This window comes from Coccidioides immitis, assembly GCF_000149335.2.
Source record: "Coccidioides immitis RS genomic scaffold supercont3.4, whole genome shotgun sequence".
NCBI classification, from domain to species: Eukaryota; Fungi; Ascomycota; class Eurotiomycetes; order Onygenales; family Onygenaceae; genus Coccidioides; species Coccidioides immitis.
The window spans coordinates 2,635,568-2,653,719 of record NW_004504311.1 but is presented as its reverse complement, the minus strand read 5'-3'; the positions used below and the strand labels follow the sequence as shown (position 1 = coordinate 2,653,719).

Sequence of the window (18,152 nt, the reverse complement as noted above, 5' to 3'; positions counted from 1 at the left end):
GGAGGACAGAGTTGTCAGGGGATTGAGACACAAAACTGGGCTTTATCGGTTGGCCAGTCGATGATATGATGATGATGATGATGCAATCAATCTATCTACTTTCTGTGTTGAAGTGATCTTCAAGTCTGCATGACCGTGGTAGCTTGGAAAAATGACCAAGCACGGAGAACTCCGGGAGAGAGGGACCTGCAGGCAGCTTTTGACGGAACAGCTGCCGCTGGGGCTTGGTCCGGCCGGCTGCGAGTTTGGCGATCACTCCCGTGGTGAGGTAGGGATAAAAGTGAGTTGAGCGGGCAAGGTTCGCCGGAGCCGCTAAGCCGAGTTTAGAGTTAGCGCAAGCCAGGGGAAAATTTGATTTCCCCGGACCCGGGACCCACACCCAACAGTGAACTCTTATTTTGGCGATTCCTGATCTGGAAAGAGTGCACCGAGGCAATGACGTGTTCGGCTGGGCTTGAATTTCCTTTTCTTTTTTTTATTTATTTTATTTTTATTTATTTATTTATTTTTTTTTTTTGAAAGGGGCAAGAGGCAAGGACGGAGGAGGGAAGGACCAAGAGAAGAAGAAGAAGAAGAAGAAGGAAAGAAGGAAAGAGACCAACACTCAAAAAGAGTGGGAAAAAAAAGGAATTAAACAGAAAAGTACGGAGTACGGAGTACTCTGTAAATAAATAAAATAAATATGTCAAAGCGACCAATAACAAAAGATCCAATAGGTCAAAAGGGAAAGTAGTGACCTCGATGGGAATCAGTACGGAGTAAGTTGGGCCCAGAACGCTCTCTGCACGCTGCGAGGAAGGTGCCCAGCAACAAAGACGATCTCGCTGCCTGAAGACTGAGTTTCTGTGTTTCTGCACCGGGAGAATTTATTTTATGTCCGTCGCTAACTCCACCATATCCCCCGGGCCCAACCACCATCACCATCACCATCACCACCACCACCGCTCCAAATGTGTCAGGGTGCGATGCGTAAGACTGCACGTCGGTAATCACTCTGCTCCTTGTTGGGTTCAGAAGATCCTCATCTGGATGTGTGCATGTACGGAGGATGCACGGAGTACTGTAGAGCTTCTTTGTTCCCTCCAGAGCTGTCACGTCGGGCGTTTGTGCCTTTTCCTTCGGCTCTTCGGGAACTTCATCCACCCAGTCCCCATCCTCCCCTGGCTCTCTCTCTCCCCCCCCTCTCTCTCTCCCTCTCGCTCTCCATCTCGTCAAGCTTAGCCTGCCGAGAATTCCCTGTCCCCTCCAGTGCGGCCCCGGTCTTGGCCACCATCGCAGTCGTTTTGTTTTTGCTTTTTCCCCGTCTTTGCTTTTTTTTTCTGCGTCAATCTCCCAGACAAATTTTTCAGCCCGTTCACGCGCGGTTGGGGAGATCAAGCCCACCCTAATTGGGAGCTATTGCATGCTTCGACTTTTGTTTATTTTTTTCTCCGTGCGCTTCGACCTTTTTTTTTTTTTTTTTTTTTTTTTTCTTTTTATTTCCTTTCTTTTGCTATTATTAACCAACCATTCTTCTTTTTCCGTCTTCGACTTTTCTTTTTGTTCCTCTGCAGCCAACAACAGGTACCCTTGTCACATCGCCTCTTGCACCACCCGTATTCCTCTTGACAATCTGACCGTCAGTTTTCCATCGTCATCATCATAATCATCATTATCATCATCATCGTCATCATTATTTCGTTGAACTGTGGCCTCCAATAGGCGGCAACGTTGTACCACAACCAGGACACCGCAGTCATCCCAGCTTATTTCCTTTGCAGACTTCTCTTCTAGGCAGAAAATCTATGCATCTCATCCCCTAGGTGCTCCAACTTTTTTGGAGTTGCGTCGCTCGGTGCTGCGTCCCATCCCACTTCTTTTCCGCCATGGAACCGCCTCCTCAGCCTTCCTACTCGCGTCCATCACCCTTGGGCGGCCCACGCGCATCTTCACTCCCGTCTCTCCCTTCTCGCCTGTTCGGCCCGGCGGCGACGAACATAGCCAACGGTCGATCGCAGCAACCCTACGATCCGTTGAGTCGAAGAGAACAACTCGACATCTCAGCGCGTGGACCCCCGCCAACGCCGCCAGCCTCGGTGCGCTACCCTTCTCGATATCTGTCCCGCGATGTCACTCCCCATTCCAGCTGCACGCAGCCCTCCTCGTCGTCGTCCTCGACGTCGTATCTCGCCACACCTCCCATTCCGGACTCGTACCCTGCCTATAGACCGCCGGCACACTCTCCGCGCGAAGTGGGTGGGAAGCACGGCCGGCGTCTGTCAAGAGACTACGGCACCATACACCATGAAGGTGAGCAAAATTTTTAATCAAGAACGTATCACTGCACCTGTGTATCCCTGTGTCCTGTTTGTTTGTCTCTGGATGTCGCCAAAAAAAAAAAAAGGTCCTTGCCTTTTGGTGCGCCGTTTCGAAGCTGCTGCGCACAGACCATCCAAGCAGCGACGAGAGGTTTCGCTGTTTTGTTTATTTTCCACACGCCCACCATGACGGGGAGGTTCCATGGCCCATTTCACGCCGTAACAGTGGCTCTCGCGTGGCTCAAACCTAGCGGTTTCTTCCGATCCGGGCTTCCACGCCAGAGCGCGACTCCCGACGCAAGCACATGGCAACTCGCTGGCTCCCAGGTACCAAGCTGCAGCAACAGCAACAAGCTATATTTGGCTCCAGCCAACCGCAACCCAACGCTAACCCCTTTTAAGGTTGGACGCGCCATGCCGTCTCGGGACTAGCGCGGATCCGGCCAACGTGCGCTAAAATCCCTAAAAAAAAGAAGGTCCCGTGACTCCTGCAGCTTTCCCCGAAACGGCAACTGATCCCCGTCTCCAGACAATTCAGTCTCTCTCGCTCTCTCTCTCACACACTCTCTCCGTCTCTCTCTGTCGCTCTCTCGCTCTCTCACTCTCTCTGAGTCTCACAGCCAGAACTGACCTGACTTCTCCATGACGCTTTGCAGCTTCAGGGCCACCCCTCCCCATGTCTCGAGAAATGTCCCATCACTCGCAGCCCTATGATCAGCTTCGCAGAAGGTCCTTGGGAAGTACCGGTAGTCCTCCTGTCTATCCGGGTGAGTCGACATTCGCCGACCAACCTGCCCCGGACCCTGTCGCAGACTAGCATTGGCAGTCAATCACGGGTCTTTCACTTTCTAAAAGTTTCCTTCCAAGCCCGGTTGTTCCGTTTTAAAAAAAAAAAAAAAAACTGATTGTCCAGCCACTAATTAACGTTTGCCTTATCTTTTTAAACCTTAGGCCATCCTGATCACCAACCTCCACCCCCAGGTTCATCCTTCGGATCCCGCCAGATGCCTCCACCCTCACCTCCGCCGCTCTTCCAAAGCCGTGCGACTCCAATTCAGCCCTCGTTTGCGCCGCGCGATCCTCCAGCTCCTTCCCCTTCGTCGCATCGCACCGGAAGCAGTATGCCCATAGCCTCAATGCTTGGTTCGGATCCCGAGAAGCCGTCTCGCGAGCCAAGTTCGTCTTCTCTGTTCTCGCGGCCACCGATCCCATCCATGTCAGCGGGCACAACAGGACCCTCCGCGTCCGGGAAAATGTCTCCGCCACCCGCACCCACTCGACAGCCGGCCCCGGATTATCCACCATTCGGAAGGTCACACACGCCCGACCGAAGCATATTCTCAAAACCATCCCCCAGACCATACCGTCCGGACTCCAGGGCAACGGTTCTAGGCACCACTCAGACCGCCGCCGACGATAGTCGTGTCGGGAGCTTATCCCGTTCCCACGCCGGGCCTGCTTTTGGAGACAGACAGATGCCGCAGTCCCCACGTAGCGCCTACGTCGAATCATCTTATGCTTCTACAGACCGACGTTTAAGCCTTGGCGCACCGATTCAACGGCCAAATAGCCAGCCTCAACATCTGCCCCAATCGGATGAAGCTCCAGCCCGAACATCACTGTTCAGTCCAATTGGCCGGTCAACACCTGGATTTGGGGACAAAGGACCCGGCCATCAACGATCCGCGACAGGGTATGCTGGCGTCGAAGGCCATCCACATGCAGCTTCCAGATTCAGTGGTGTGCCGTCCGAACACCATGGCCGAGACCTTGTCAGTCGCGATCACGTTCAGGAACCCGGACACCAGCATCAACCCCAAGTCCGTTATGGCCAACATCATTCAGATAGAGACGAAAGGCAGTCAAGGGCGCCTTGGGAGCCGAATCTACCACGGTTGTCTCCGGAGCCGGGTCGTTATCCTTCGGGAGAATCCGTCGCCGGTCATGGGTTTGGAGGATTGCACACCTACACCAAGTCCCTCGGGTCGCAGCCCGGTGCTCCGCGTTCCTTACCAGGTCCTCAGCTGCAACCGAGACAAGAGCCTTCTCCTTCGCAAGAGTCTTCTCCCTCAGCCACCCGAAGGTTCCCAAATCCTCGATTGTATTCACCCGCACCCGGCCCGAGACCACCACCGTTCAGCGGCCCCGGAACAGAAGAGCATCACCCACCGCGTGTCACTGTGGATGAACAATTGCATCATAGAACTATTTTGAATCTCAATGCAGAGAATAAACGGGGAAGAGTGTCTCCTCTGCCGCAGGCTGTCCAGGGCGCCCAGGCTCAGCTGATAGGACCTGCCGGAGAACCAGGAATCCAGAGTGAGCTAGGAAGGGTCTTCTCTGGCATTGGCAGTGGGGTTGGAGTGTCTGGCAGCGGCCCTCCCACACCGCTGGGTTCATCATCCTTTCGAAAAGATGTCACCGGTCGCCCTTTGAATTCCGAGTACGGTGATGCAATGGGAACCGGGGCCAAGCCATCACGATCGAACTCTCGCCGAAGCCGGAGAATAAAAGATGAGGAGGCAAGGGAAGATAGTGAGTCTACCAATGCTCAGCGTGAAACGTCCTTGGTACGCGGTGGTGGTGCCTCAAGAAGAGCTCGACATGTACATCACCACCACCATCATGGGCATCAGTAAGTTCTCTCCCCCCCAACCCCACCCCAAAAAAAAAAAAAAAAAAAAAATTTAAATTACCGTCTACAGTTCAGTTTCACTAACTCTATTTTAGTCACCATCACCACAGACATAGACCAGACGATGACACTGCCCACTCGGTGGCTCAACCAGGTGGCTCGTCACAACCGCCTACTCTCGCTGACAGGACCGTTGCTTCTTCGGCCACTTCTACACCGCATCATCATCATCACCACCATCATCACCATCACCATGTCCCACGATCCGGCATTCACACACCTCACCAGACGGCTCCACCTGTTCCGACAAAAGAGTACAGCACTATGGTCAAACTAGACTCGATCTTAAAGAGTGTAGAGCATCTGCCTCGCTACCATCTGGGATCGACCCTCTACGCACCTCGCATCAATGTCCCCTCTCCAGGAGCACCACCAGAGGCGGCAAAATTCGGATATTCGTCTACCCCGGTCCCTATTCCACGGTTCGACGGCAAGGAAAATTGTACATTTACGATTCGTGTTCCTCGGTTCCGGATCGATGCGCCACGCCGAGAAGAAATTTGTGCGAGAAGAGCTCTCTGGGGAACTGGAGTGTATACAGATGATTCCGATCCCGTGGCGGCAGCCATTCATTCGGGATTTATTCGCGGAGAATGGGGAGAAGATGTTGATGTTTCGCTGCTGGATCTTGAGATTAAGGACCAGCATCAACACGCCCCGCATCCAACCAATGGAGCCTTTGGTTCTTCCCACAAGAACGGCCCCGATGGCAAGGTCAAGTCTGAATCAGACGACAAACAAAAGGCAAAACACAGGATCCCCCCCATCCCACCTCCTGATAAGGACCTCCACATCACCCTGCTCATCCTCCCACCACTCGAACGCTACGAGTCCAGCGTTATGTACGGCCTCAAGTCACGGCCTTGGGGCAATAACCATGATGGCATGAGCTTTAAGGTGGAAAGCATAGAGTGGGTGGATGAGGGCGGATCCAAAGGCCAGGAACGCGGCGGTGAAGCGCGTCGCAAGAGGCTGAAGAGCATGATGCGTTCAGGACGGATATGCACTGCGGCTGGAATGAAAGGTCGTGCCGGGGTCGAGTTTTTGAAGAAGAAAGGTCCCTCAGGGATGGATAATGGGCCTAGAGTGTCGCCAGCGAGCCAAGAGTCCGCGCAGCCGAGAGTAGTTGAGACGGTGTCTTAACTTTTTTTTTTAAAGTTCAGTTTTTGTATCTTAGCATATCCTACGCTTCTGGGTGGCCTTGTTTTTTTCTCCTTTATCGTGCTTCATCGATTCATGACTCTAGCCTGTTTGAAGTTGTTGAGATTTTAGCGATTACTATTCCTTTTTTTTTTTTCCCTTTCGGCCATGGAGTCTTCTCTAAAATGGAATAGGAGCCAGGGGGGAGGAATACATAAGTTAACAATTATTGTTGTTCTTTTTTAGTATTTGAGTGTCCCCATACTTAGTTATATAAAATTGGTGCCGGGATAAGCAGCTGACATTCGTACTCGGCGTACTCCTGAGAATGTTGCATTTTGAGCCAGCGCACGGAGTATGTTCTATAACTATCCGGCGGAATGTGTCTTAAGAATTTCATGGATAAAGTAAATATAGATTGCGTTCAATATGGCGTGACTCGCGCTCGGATCGCCGAAGCCGTTGCTACATTACACCAGCTCCGTGTCTGGTAACAAACATGGAGGGCAGGAATCCTGGCTCCAATTTTTATTTTTTTCTTTTTATTTTTTTTTTTTTCTGGGGAGCATCAATGGTATCACCTGATGGGGAGCGGCTCTCAGGAACTTTGATCTGTGACCGGGGTTTCTTTGATGCTTAATTCTTGCTCGACAAGCATGATCCCTGTCTTTGCATGCTGGTAATTTGGTCATACCTTGGCCTCGTTTGGAGGTTAACAACGGGAGCATTTCCTTGAATCCCTTTTTATTTCCCGCCCCCAACCAACCACACCCCCGGCATTTATAGTTATTGGAAAGGGGTTGTTGACTACTTCTCTGTCAAGGGTTGCAACACACACACACACATACACATACACATACGGAGTACTCCGTACACATGTCGGTTCAAGGACGAGAATGAAGCGGCCACCTAGTTTTGTAAATACCTACAAGTTAGATTGGCGAGTTTTGAGTTTAATCCAGTGCCGGCTTTCAACAAGATCACACTCTGGTAGTATTTATACAGCCCATCATGGCCATGTGGAGACCGGGGGGGGTTGGTGCAGCTTGAACCGCAGCCCATAGCAGACAAGAATGTTCCGGTTCTGGCGGGCTAACGGGTGGTGTAAGTTTACTCGCCAGCTATGTATGTATGGCGTTCAACCCCTGGCATCAACGGATGGACCAAAGGCTTGAAGAGACCCGCCACCAAACTTTAGTGGGCGGCAAAACAGAGCCTCCCCGCGGCTTTATTTTTTTTATTTTACCTTTTTTTTTAAATTGTTCACCATCATTGCTGTGCGCCTCTTGTTTCGCATGGCCGCCGGGGGTGGCTGAGCCGCTATCGCTCGTTGAGTGGTTCAGGGTTTCTTCCTCGCTCTGAACGTTGAAGGGAGGGAGGCAGTGAGAAGATCTGCGGAATAGTTACGCAACACGGTGTCCTCCGTACTCCGTGCGCATACACTCTTGTCCTTGTTGACGGAGGAGACGCGCGTGGATACATTTGATTTAGGTGCTGTTGGGGGTCAAGGATACAGCGAAATCGGCTCTTTTTCTGACTCGCTGCTGCGCGGTGCCGGGAGCGAAGAGGCCCCCTCGATAAATATAATCCCGTCGCCGCGGTGGCCGCTTGCAGCACTAGTACTCCGTAGTAAGGACTTAAATCAATTCCCCGCAACATGTACTCCGTAGTATGGGCCATCGTGTGCATGGCAAATAGTTGCATTCAAAGCTGAGACAGGCCAGGAACGGCTGCAGATATCATACGGCTCTCTCTCCCCACTGGTCGTTGGAAAGAGTGGTCTCCTTGCTAAACTATGGACATGTTACTTACCTCGACCCGGCTTTGCCAGGTGCAAGAGCAGAGAGAAATGACCTATTCACCTCCGTACAGGGAAACCCTCGGCAATCTTGCTGCTCGGTGCCAACATTCATGTAACTAGCATCCTTAACTAGCTCCAGGCTCCGGGGCCCAACCCAACCCCTGGTGGTGGTCCCGATTATTATTATTATTCTTCATGATAGTCTTATTGGCCCCCCCGATACTCGTGTGCTCGACTCTTGGTATGGAGAAAGTTGCGTCAATAATGTCTCCATCAAGACGTTGATGGTGTTTGTTTCGGTCTGCCGATTTCGTCCCAAGGCTAGGCGTGCCGCTGAACTTACGTACGCCCCGGACCTGCTTCCGGAAAATTGCAGGGATATGCGGAGGAGTTATGGAGCAAGTTTGGCAAAATCCTCGATGTAAAAAAATAAAACTAAAAAAAAAAAAAAAAAAAGAGAAAAGAAAAGGAGAAGAAGGGCCTGACAAAGTTGATTCGTTGAGGGAGGAAAATATAGCCAATCAAAAAGAACTGGCCGCTTGTCGCTAAAGAAAAAAAAAAGGTAGTCCTGCTCCCGTCTGTTTCGAGGAAAGCTACCGGACTCGACGCATCTTCTGCACCAAAATTTAACATCGCGCGAAAAGAAGATCGCAATTCTCCGTTTTCCGCATTGTCATTCCAACCCCCGCGGAATAGAACCCCATTTGTAGGTTTACCGACTGCCCCATCGGTGATCCTCTGTGGCTCTGCGCGCAGAAACTGAGATGTTTGAGCCAGGGTTGATCAGAAACCCCCCCTTAATGCGGATACAGGGTATTTATTAGTTCGTAAGCAGCGAAGCAGCAATCCCTCTTTTTATGGGTAAATACAGATGGAATTCGCTCGTAGTAAACTTCCCAGTTCCTAAGATGTGTGGACGACGACGAAGTCGTCTCTTCAATAATTTACGAAAGAATCTCATTTATGGGGCGGGGGCAGATAGAGATACAAAGAGAGCGAGATGACCGTCCCTTTTCCGTCTCGCCGCATATACCGGATCTCATGTCTGATTATCACGCCCTGCCTCGTTGCCATTATTGGCATGGGCATTTTTGGGCTCTGGTTTGGCATGAACTCGGACGGTGACAACGTCCATCCTCTCCTCACTCAACTCATCCCTGCGGGCCACTGTACTTGCAAGGCATCGACAACATTCAATTGCACGAGCTGTGTAGACTCGATCACCCCAACCACATTCGAAACAGCATCTCCGTCGCTGTCGCCATCGTCTCCAGCCTGGACTTTCGTGTATGGTCGTGATGATCGAAATGTGGGCCTCACCAGCTCGCAGTGTCAGTCGTCCTTTCCGGGTCTATTCGAGGATGTCCACCGTGCTGTGCGCTTTTGGGCTTCTCGAGATGGTATCCAAAAGGAGTCTTTGGATGGGATCAAGTTACGAGGTGGCATGGCGAGGGCGATGATATTCAACGGAAATCTTTATGTCATCGAAACGCGGGCTGCCCAAGAAGACCATCGACAGAAGATTTTGGGGGTCCTGAGCTCAATTCACCGGGCTCTGCAGGATAACGTACCTGACATTGAGTTTATCTTCTCGATCGAGGACAGAGTCGACGACGTCTCTGGTACTGGTCAGCCCCTCTGGGTGCTTGGGAGGAAAGCTAGCGAAGAGTCTGTATGGCTGATACCCGACTTTGGATTTTGGGCTTGGGGTAATCCGTCAAGCAACATCGGTCCTTATGATCAGGTGGTAGAGACCATCGAAAGGATCGATTCGGAGGATCGGATGCCGTGGTCTTCAAAGACCCAGAAACTGCTTTGGAGAGGGAAACTTAGCTTTTCGCCCAAATTGAGGCGAGGCTTGCTCGAAGCTGCGAGGAACAAGCCGTGGGGCGACGTGAAGGAGCTCGTCTGGAAAAAGAAGGATAATTTCATCAGTATGCAAAACCATTGCAAGTACATGTTTGTCGCACACGTTGAAGGTACGGATGGTGTCTTCCACTACTGTTTCTGAAGAGTTTGTTGGCGATGATGCTGGAATGCTAACCGAATGCATGTGTCTCTCAAGGCCGCGCTTTCTCATCCTCTCTCAAATACCGACAGGCGTGCCGATCAGTCATTGTCGCACACAAATTGCAGTACATCCAGCACCACCACTATCTGCTCCAGTCCGATGGTCCGCATCAGAATTTTGTCGAAGTTGAGCGCGACTTTTCAGACCTCTCCGAAAAGATGAGCGAGCTCTTAGCGAATCCAGAGATGGCCAGAAAGATCGCCGACAACAGTGTCAAGACTTTCCGACAGCGGTACCTCACACGCGCCGCCGAAGCATGTTATTGGCGGGAATTGTGGGAAGGCTGGGCAAGCGCTTCCAGAGGAAATCCGATGCCAGACGAGTTGCCAGATGAACGTGGTTTGAGATATGAATCCTTCCTTCTCTTGGAGAGTAGCGATATGATGGCCTTTTCGTACAAGCCTTGAGCGGAAAAAGCCTTGGAATGTCGGGCAATAGGACTTCTTTTGCAGGGGGCAGGGAAATGCGCTAGCTAAAGATCGATTCTAGCCTACTCTCTCCGTCTCCCCGGACAGAGTGGCTGTTCCCCCTTGGCAAGTGAACATCGTCCTTTCTTGATATAGTGAACAACCAGGTCCCCGTTGACGGCAAATTCGCATGCCCGCGGTGAATCCCGGGGGGGGGGGGGGGGCGGGGCGAAGCGACAGGCATGTCTATCCGCGGGAGTTGAAACCACGCCTCTCCATGTGCTAGACGGGCTCTTGTGATTTGATGGCGAAGATCAGACCACAGGTACATTTATGACGACGATGTAAGGGAAATCGCCGTTTCAAAATAGCCAGCGGAACATTATGTCGAACGGGAGATGGAAAAGAAAAGCCAATGACGATATAATCATTGGATTAGAAGGATTAAAACAGGCTGGCTATGAACTATGTCATCCGCAAATTCATCCAACGACCATAGATGCAGATAACTCCAGGTTAATTCAAGATACATGTGATCATTCTCCAGAAGGTGTGTAGGTCAGAACCAGGGCATGCATGCCGGTGGCTGTCAGGCTCGAGACGGCAAGGGATCTAAAAGGTTTCCCTAAAAATAACCAAAGGGGTGTGATTTTAATATCAACTGCTCATTTTGCCATCATACTCCCGTTATCTCAGCCTGCCCAGGAAGTCGATGGAGGTCAGCAACGGCACCAGCTCGGGACTCTAGAAACCTTGCGGCCGTAGCTCTAGAGAGGATGGACCTAATATTGTAAGGCTTAACAGGCCAGAAGACCACACGTTGATGGGCGCTTTGGCCCGTCGAGTTTCGCTCGTCGCGGTTGAGCCGAGGCTCGGGCGTTCGGCGGAAAAGCCCGGAGTTGGCGCCAGGTTTAGCGCTAGCCAACTCCGGTAAGGCGCCGACTGGGGGGACGGTGGCTTATGTCAGCATGGCGGGTTGCGGATGGGCTGAAAATGGCGGCCTTGTGACAGCGCCGGCGAAGGGGACGGGCGGAGGGATGGTGGACGGAGAAAAAGCATATGAAAGCAAGGTTGCGAGATTAATTAGTTAACCGTTTTGCGAGTCCTGTCGAGGAGTGAAGTCTAGTTGAGTGAAGACAGAGAGCTTCGTGACGGCACTGTCCGATGCCACCTTCGCGGGCCGTGTCTTAGTCAGATCCTCCATCGAGCCGAGGAAGTGCCTTGGATCGCCTTTTATCAATCTCCTCCTGATCCGGTCCACTGCAGCTCTTCTTTAGTTAGGCCGAAATCCTTCTCTTCTCTCTCTCTTTTTTCTTCCCGCTCACTACCTTTTTTTTTTCCCTCTCTTCCTGATCGCACGCCATTTCCCCGCTGCTTTCTCATTTCCATATCCCTCTTCGCCTCCTCTCATTGGGATGTTCCCGGCTGCTGCTCGAGGCCGTCTCGTTGCTCTTGGACGTGCTTCGCTCCCACGCCCCGCTCGGACACCTGTGAGTTCATTTGTCCCATGAGCTCGCATATATCGATCGCGACTCACGGGAGTCGCTCGACCAAGTGAACCTCCGTAATCTGACTCCTTATATTTAGGTTATCACAATGGCAGCTCGTCGCGCCAACTCGTCCGTCCCCGCAGGTACGATGTTCTCCGCTTCTCCGGATCTGCCCGCAAACGAACAACCAGCATACTAACATCTTGGAATTTTTTTTCTTTCCTCCCCTTCAACGACAGGATACACTGAAGATCTCTCTAAAGGACGCATGCTCCGATTTGAAGACTCCCTTCCACAATTACCCGTTCCAACCCTCGAAGAGACCGGCAAAAAATATTTAAAATCCCTCCACCCACTTCTCAGCGCTGAAGAATTCAAGCGCTCGCAGAAGGCAGTCGAGGCATTTGTTAAACCCGGCGGCGAGGGTGAGACTCTTCAGAAGAGACTGCTCGCAAAAGCTGCCGATCCCAAGGTGCAAAACTGGCTGTACGATTGGTGGAACCACGCTGCGTACCTCGGCTATCGAGATCCCGTTGTGCCATACGTTAGCTATTTCTACTCTTACCGCGATGACCGAAACAGGAGAGATCCTGCAAAGCGTGCGGCTGCCATCACCACGTCCGTTTTAGAGTTCAAGAAGCAGGTTGATGATGGCTCCCTGGAGCCAGAGTACCTCCGCAAGGAGCCAATGGCCATGAGCTCATACGAGTACATGTTCAATTGCTGCCGTATCCCTGCCGAGGGTGCGGACTACCCCCAAAAGTACCCTGCTCAGGGCAACGAGCATATCGTGGTTATGCGCAAGAACCAGATTTTCAAGGTGCAGACCCATTTGAACGGAGAGCAACTCAACACCTCAGAACTCCAGCAACAGTTCGAGAAGATTCTTAAGAACGCCGAGAGAGTACCCGCTGTAGGCGCTTTGACTTCAGAGAACCGCGATTTCTGGACGGCTGCCCGCAAGAAGCTTCTTGCTGCTGACCCAGCAAATGCTGACGCTCTTAAGACCATCGAGGGCGCTTCTTTCGTCGTCTGCCTCGACGACACAGCCCCAGTCACTTTGGAAGAGCGTGCGCACGTTTATTGGCATGGTGATGGTGCCAACCGCTGGTTTGACAAGCCATTGACTTTTATCGTCAACGACAACGGTACCGCTGGTTTCCTCGGCGAACACAGCATGATGGATGGCACCCCCACTCATCGACTCAACGACTACGTGAACAATCTCATCTTCAACAACCGCCTCGACTACTCCAACCCTTCTGTCCGCTCCAATCTTCCCGAACCCCAGCCCGTCAACTTCAACCTCGACTCCGCCGTCCTCGAAGACATCACCACTGCCCAGAAGGACTTCGCCAGTGTGATCGGCAAGCACGAACTCCGAGTTCAAGCCTTCCAAGCCTACGGCAAGGGCCTGATCAAGAAGTTCAAGTGCAGCCCAGACGCATACGTACAGATGCTCATTCAGCTCGCCTACTTCAAGATGTACGGCAAGAACCGACCTACCTACGAATCCGCCTCCACGCGTAAGTTCAAGCAGGGCCGCACCGAGACCACTCGCACCGTCTCCGACGAGAGCGTCGCCTTCTGCAAAGCTCATTGCGACCCCGCCGTGCCCCGTGAAGAGACAGCGAAACTCTTCCGTGCCGCTTTGGCTGCGCACACGAAGTACATCGCTGATGCGAGTGTCGGCAAGGGCGTCGATAGACATCTCTTCGGCCTGAAGCAGCTGATCCAGAAGGGCGAAAAGGTTCCCGCGTTGTACGAGGACCCGGCCTATGGATACAGCGGATCGTGGTACCTGAGTACGAGTCAGCTAAGCTCTGAGTACTTTAACGGCTATGGATGGAGTCAGGTTATCGATGACGGATTTGGTATTGCGTATATGATCAATGAAAACAGGTGAGTCTAGTCCCCGAAACCCCCACCCCATTTTTCTTTTTCCTTTTTTCTTTCTTTCCTTTTTTTTTTTTTCAATTCTTTGGCCGGGGAACATTCTTTGTGCTAATATAATCCGTCAAAATAGTTTACAATTCAACATCGTTTGCAAGAAACTCGGCGCCGACCGGATGAGTTTCTACCTCAACGAGGCGGCATGCGAAGTTCGCGATCTCCTCATGCCCGACCTGCTCGCTCAACAGGAGAAGGCCAAGCTGTAAAAGCTACAATGAAGATTCAAAAAAAGCAAAGCGGGCTGTGCGAAAGGGACGAAGGAGCAGTGGCCTTAGGCACTCCTTGCTATATAGTTACGTTGGCATGCAAGCCCGATTTTAGATATACATTTGTTACTGTGTATTAGAGATATACTACGATTTTCTCTTTCCTTTTTCTCCTTGTTTGTTCTATCCCCGTCTTCGTTTCATTTAGAGCAATTTCATTGGAGATGTACGGAGTAGATAAGCCGAATAGGATTTTGAATTAAATCCCTTCAAGCTTGGAATCGAGCTGGTTCTCTGGCTGTTTCTCTTCTGGGCAGTCTAATAACAGTATGTTTTGTACAGTACATGGAATACATAATAACCTTCATCCCTAGTGAAAAGTGGACAGGATCTATGGAGCTCATAATTTTGAGAGCCCCGTGTCTAAGCACCTCTCCACCCCCTTTAAATCTTCTAGAGCAGAACGATATCCTAGGACCTGTGGTCATGCCTATCCTGAGCAGAGCGAACCGTGTGTCTGCCGGGAACTCTAGAAGGACGCTTCGCCCGGTAGATACTTGAGATATTTCTGCCGTCATAGCGTTAAAGCGCGACTTGCAGCAAATCATCATGGATGAGTGGGTGGAGCCATATGTTAGGGGAATAATGATAAGCACACCCGTCTGCTGTTTAATAAGGAGCCCTGGTCGTTTCTGTTTCATTCCTTTCCGATTTCTCTGGAGCTTGGCTGAGAGGCTAGAGGCGGTTCACCCTCCGATACACTTGGCGTAGCTGGGACTGATTCAGCGGATGTGGACGACGTCAAGTTCGAGGGTGCAACTGGCATGTGTGGAGGCGATGCGGTCAATTGGCTGACTTGTCGTTCTACGGAGTAGAAACAGAGAGGTTAGCAGATCGGTTCTTTGGGAGTGGCTTGGGGTTGGGATCTGCGGGGTCTTACCTAGTTCCCTGATTCTCAGACGCAGCATTTGATTCTCCCGCGTCAAGTTTGCTGTTTCTGCTTGGTAAAATGCACTCTCGTCGCGGCTGCATCGTCGTCCAGCTCCATCGCCTCCCAGGGCAACCCACTCTGGGCCCGTGAGGCTAAAATCCGGTTGGAATCCCGGCGGGTTTGGCACCGATGATGCGGTGGTGTTGGTGGAATCCCGTCTTGACGAGTGACCCGCATGATGGTGAAGTGACGATCTTCGACGGTGATGGTGCGGAATCGGCTGTGGGAGTGGTGGGACCGACGAAAATGATATGGATCGCTCTGACGTGGGAGTCGAGTCTTCAACGGCGGTCGACCCGCTACCAGAGTTCTGCTGTTGCTGCATCTGTTGCATCTGCTGGAGCTGAGCTTGCTGGTTACGGATCATCAGAAGAAGGCGGTTCTATGTAGGTCATCATTATCAGCTGTATTCTAACAACACATGGCTATATCATGGATGGATAATTGATGTGGGTATAATTCACTTACCACTTGGGCCTCCTGCTCCTGCTCGAGCTCTTGATGAATCTCTCCCAGCGAAGGAGTTCGATGGTGATGATGAGGATCGCCAGTAGCAACCATAGGGCTTCCCAGGTTCATCGGGCTATGAGTCAACGAGTCTCTGAGCGAGGACCTATGGTCGCTACTTGATAGTTCGCCCGGGCCGGGTATGGTGGGATCATTGAGGTTCAAATTCATGGCAACGGCTGAACGACGGCGCTCTGCAGCTCTGTTTGCTTGTGGTGATCTTGTTGAAGAGCGGTGGGAGAGATCCGCGGCATTCATAGTCGCGGCAGCTTGAAGAGACACGGATGACGAGCGGGGAGGTGGCGATTGGGAACCGCTATCCTCAGAGGAAGACTGCATGGTTCGAGTTTGGAAGGGAGATAAAGACGTGGAGCGAGATGGTGGGAGAGAATTGAGGTCTGGGGGCATCGCTGTTACAGGTGGCAATGCTGGAGTGAAGCAGAGCGGAAGTGATATTGGATGCGGTGATAGCTGACTGACCCGTTGGGGGCAATGTACATAAGAGAGGAGCAATCATGCCATCACCGGGCACGGCAACGCTAACATGACATAAGCCGTTGCACCACCGGACCGTCGGCGCGATGGCCCGTGCTCAAGCTAGTAACCTAGTTTGGACTAGTTTGATTCCGCGGTCACGTGGCATGGCTGACCCGATCCAAGCCCTGAGCCCTAATACCCGAATACGAACAGCGGCTGCTTTCTGTGTTTTATTTGAAGCTCGCTCAAGCACTGCTACTTTTGGAGATTGTGGAAGAATTCTCGACATCAAGGATGTAGGGACTCAAGTGTTTGGACAAAAGGTCGAGGGGTGGGATCGGCAGGGAGCCACCGCCTCTCAAGCGGCCCGTGCAAGCGGCCTTGGCCCAAGAAAACCACCTGGGTGATTGCATCATGAAGGTTGACTACGGACAACCGGATGGATTGGTGACAGTCAGGTATCCCTGTTGAATGCTGAAACGTGTGATTCTAGAGGATTCTTGCATGCTCACGACAGGGCCATTGGGCGTATGGGAGCTTAACTTGATCCAAAGACACGAAATTATCCCTTGCACATGTTCTTTTGAGATCAGCACAACCGTTTCCAAGGCTTACTTTCATAACCAGGCTGCCTTCGGAAGATGTCAAACTAAATATTTTTCAGATCCAAGGATTATGGGGTTTGCTCCTCGGCCAGCTCTTTGGCCCAATCATCCCATCGGCTGAGGAGATCTCGGAATGCTTTTCTCTCCTCTTCGGTTCCATTTCCCGCCTCTACACCCCTATCATATATTCGCTGGTACTCACTTGCTGTATTGCAGCGAATAATACACACTGGCCGACTGCCCATGGCACGCCACTCAAGCTGGTTTTTCTCTGCTGATGTCTGGCAGACTTGGCACGTAACCGTCAGCCTCCTCCTGCGCCGCTACAGCTGAGAGCGACAATTCCTCAGCTCGGGCCCGCCATTCCTCGCGGGAGAGTTTGGACGAATCTCTCAGGCCTGTCACGGTAGCAAAGCTGAGATCGCCCAGCAAAGACAAGATATTACGATCTGGAATCTCGAAGAATAGATACTGCCTCTCGGTCGAAGCCTCCGCCAGAACCATCCCGACAACATGCTCATCGTGAAGATGCAAGAACTCGCGCGCAACGATGATGGCGCCGTACGAGTGGGCTAGCAGGATGTACGGAGGACCTAGCTTCACGGCTTCCAAGGCCATCGAAAGCTCCTTCGCTGCTGTTTCTGCGCTGATGGGACTGGTGCCTCTTTCGCTGTTGCCCAGACCGCTGCGGTCATAGAGTAGGATGCGGGCATGCGGAGATACCAATCGCTCAAGCGCTGGATAAGATGACGTGGAGTTCCCAGCTCCAGTGAATGTAAGTATGACAGGCTCCGCTTGTTGGCGAGGAGGCCCCGAAACAGACAGGAATAGGCTGTGAGTGCCAACGGTGACAAGAGAAGATTTGGCTGGGCAGTTTTTCCAGGAATTCTTCTGGGTATCTTGGTCGGTGTGTGTGGCACCATGATGATGTTGATTATCCACAACTGCGGGGTTTTCTTTGTTGACCAGTTGGTGGTGTTCGGTCCACTTAACGAATTGATTTTCTCTCCCTGCGATCGATGCGATCGCGGGGAAAGCAGCTGACCCGGATTAGGATGTGTTCCAGGGTTTCTACACATCCCTGCCCTGCACTTCATCCTTCAAAGGGGCGTGCACGAATCGGAATGGGCTGATGCATTCAGGATGTACGGAGTACGGAGTAGGTATATAAAAATTTAATCTACAAAATTCCACAGTGCGCCACCATGGCAACCAAACATTGGCTATTGTCGCCTTGGAGAAAGAATCCGCCTTATCTGCAATTCACTTTCGTGTGGATTTGATACCTCTAGCTCATTCTTGAAAAACTGGGACCGTGAACGCAGACTCGCGAGGCATATCAGGCTAGCGTAGTGGCATTGGAGCCATCAACATTGGACAAGCTTCGGCGTCGTCTGTACTCTGTACTACATGCTAGTGTTCTCTGCAACAGTGTGACAGGTAACCAGCAACTTCCAAACAAAAAAGTCTGACTGTCTGAGCCGGGACGAACATTTGCCAGAATCCAACTTG

The 18,152-nt window shown here is 51.8% G+C and overlaps 7 protein-coding genes across 7 annotated transcripts; 5 read left to right on the top strand and 2 right to left on the bottom strand.

The window, feature by feature from the left end:
* The first annotated feature begins 1,560 nt into the window (after nt 1-1,560).
* CIMG_05199 (uncharacterized protein) lies at nt 1,561-6,426 on the top strand. Its single transcript, XM_001245757.2, has 4 exons — nt 1,561-2,289; nt 2,954-3,064; nt 3,249-4,932; nt 5,028-6,426. The coding sequence occupies exons 1-4, from the start codon at nt 1,866-1,868 to the stop codon at nt 6,133-6,135; spliced, it is 3,327 nt and encodes a 1,108-aa protein (XP_001245758.1). The 5' UTR covers nt 1,561-1,865; the 3' UTR covers nt 6,136-6,426.
* A 2,450-nt stretch (nt 6,427-8,876) lies between these two features.
* Nucleotides 8,877-10,411, top strand: CIMG_05198 (endoplasmic reticulum-resident kdel protein; the record flags this gene model as incomplete). The annotated part of the gene is made up of 2 exons (XM_001245756.2): nt 8,877-9,912; nt 9,999-10,411. The coding sequence occupies exons 1-2, from the start codon at nt 8,934-8,936 to the stop codon at nt 10,409-10,411; spliced, it is 1,392 nt and encodes a 463-aa protein (XP_001245757.1). The 5' UTR covers nt 8,877-8,933.
* Nucleotides 10,412-10,715: 304 nt separating this feature from the next.
* On the top strand, nt 10,716-11,502 carry CIMG_13435 (uncharacterized protein; the record flags this gene model as incomplete). Its single annotated transcript, XM_001245755.2, has 3 exons — nt 10,716-10,736; nt 10,970-11,129; nt 11,327-11,502. The coding sequence occupies 3 exons, from the start codon at nt 10,716-10,718 to the stop codon at nt 11,500-11,502; spliced, it is 357 nt and encodes a 118-aa protein (XP_001245756.2).
* Nucleotides 11,503-11,826: 324 nt separating this feature from the next.
* On the top strand, nt 11,827-14,339 carry CIMG_05196 (carnitine acetyl transferase; the record flags this gene model as incomplete). Its single annotated transcript, XM_001245754.2, has 4 exons — nt 11,827-11,901; nt 11,999-12,044; nt 12,141-13,803; nt 13,928-14,339. The coding sequence occupies 4 exons, from the start codon at nt 11,827-11,829 to the stop codon at nt 14,058-14,060; spliced, it is 1,917 nt and encodes a 638-aa protein (XP_001245755.2). The 3' UTR covers nt 14,061-14,339.
* Nucleotides 14,340-14,397: 58 nt separating this feature from the next.
* On the bottom strand, nt 14,398-16,024 carry CIMG_05195 (uncharacterized protein). The gene is made up of 3 exons (XM_001245753.2): nt 15,520-16,024; nt 15,001-15,433; nt 14,398-14,924 (listed from the first exon to the last, which is right to left on the bottom strand). Exons 1-3 carry the CDS (start codon nt 15,964-15,966, stop codon nt 14,758-14,760), a joined length of 1,047 nt encoding a protein of 348 aa, XP_001245754.2. The 5' UTR covers nt 15,967-16,024; the 3' UTR covers nt 14,398-14,757.
* A 115-nt stretch (nt 16,025-16,139) lies between these two features.
* CIMG_11486 (uncharacterized protein) lies at nt 16,140-16,442 on the top strand (the record flags this gene model as incomplete). Its single annotated transcript, XM_012358472.1, has 1 exon — nt 16,140-16,442. The coding sequence occupies one exon, from the start codon at nt 16,140-16,142 to the stop codon at nt 16,440-16,442; it is 303 nt and encodes a 100-aa protein (XP_012213895.1).
* Nucleotides 16,443-16,708: 266 nt separating this feature from the next.
* CIMG_05194 (alpha/beta hydrolase) lies at nt 16,709-17,778 on the bottom strand (the record flags this gene model as incomplete). The annotated part of the gene is made up of 3 exons (XM_001245752.2): nt 16,709-16,845; nt 16,931-17,680; nt 17,757-17,778. 3 exons carry the CDS (start codon nt 17,776-17,778, stop codon nt 16,709-16,711), a joined length of 909 nt encoding a protein of 302 aa, XP_001245753.2.
* Between the last annotated feature and the right edge of the window lie 374 nt (nt 17,779-18,152).

Coding starts and splice junctions, on each gene's coding strand:
- CIMG_05195 (XM_001245753.2), bottom strand. CDS start 15,966: ATGCCCCCAGACCTCAATTCTCTCCCACCATCTCGCTCCACGTCTTTA. Junction 15,434..15,519: donor AGGAGCAGGAGGCCCAAGTG/GTAAGTGAATTA, acceptor TGACCTACATAG/AACCGCCTTCTTCTGATGAT. Junction 14,925..15,000: donor TCTGAGAATCAGGGAACTAG/GTAAGACCCCGC, acceptor TCTACTCCGTAG/AACGACAAGTCAGCCAATTG.
- CIMG_05199 (XM_001245757.2), top strand. CDS start 1,866: ATGGAACCGCCTCCTCAGCCTTCCTACTCGCGTCCATCACCCTTGGGC. Junction 2,290..2,953: donor CGGCACCATACACCATGAAG/GTGAGCAAAATT, acceptor GACGCTTTGCAG/CTTCAGGGCCACCCCTCCCC. Junction 3,065..3,248: donor TAGTCCTCCTGTCTATCCGG/GTGAGTCGACAT, acceptor TTTAAACCTTAG/GCCATCCTGATCACCAACCT.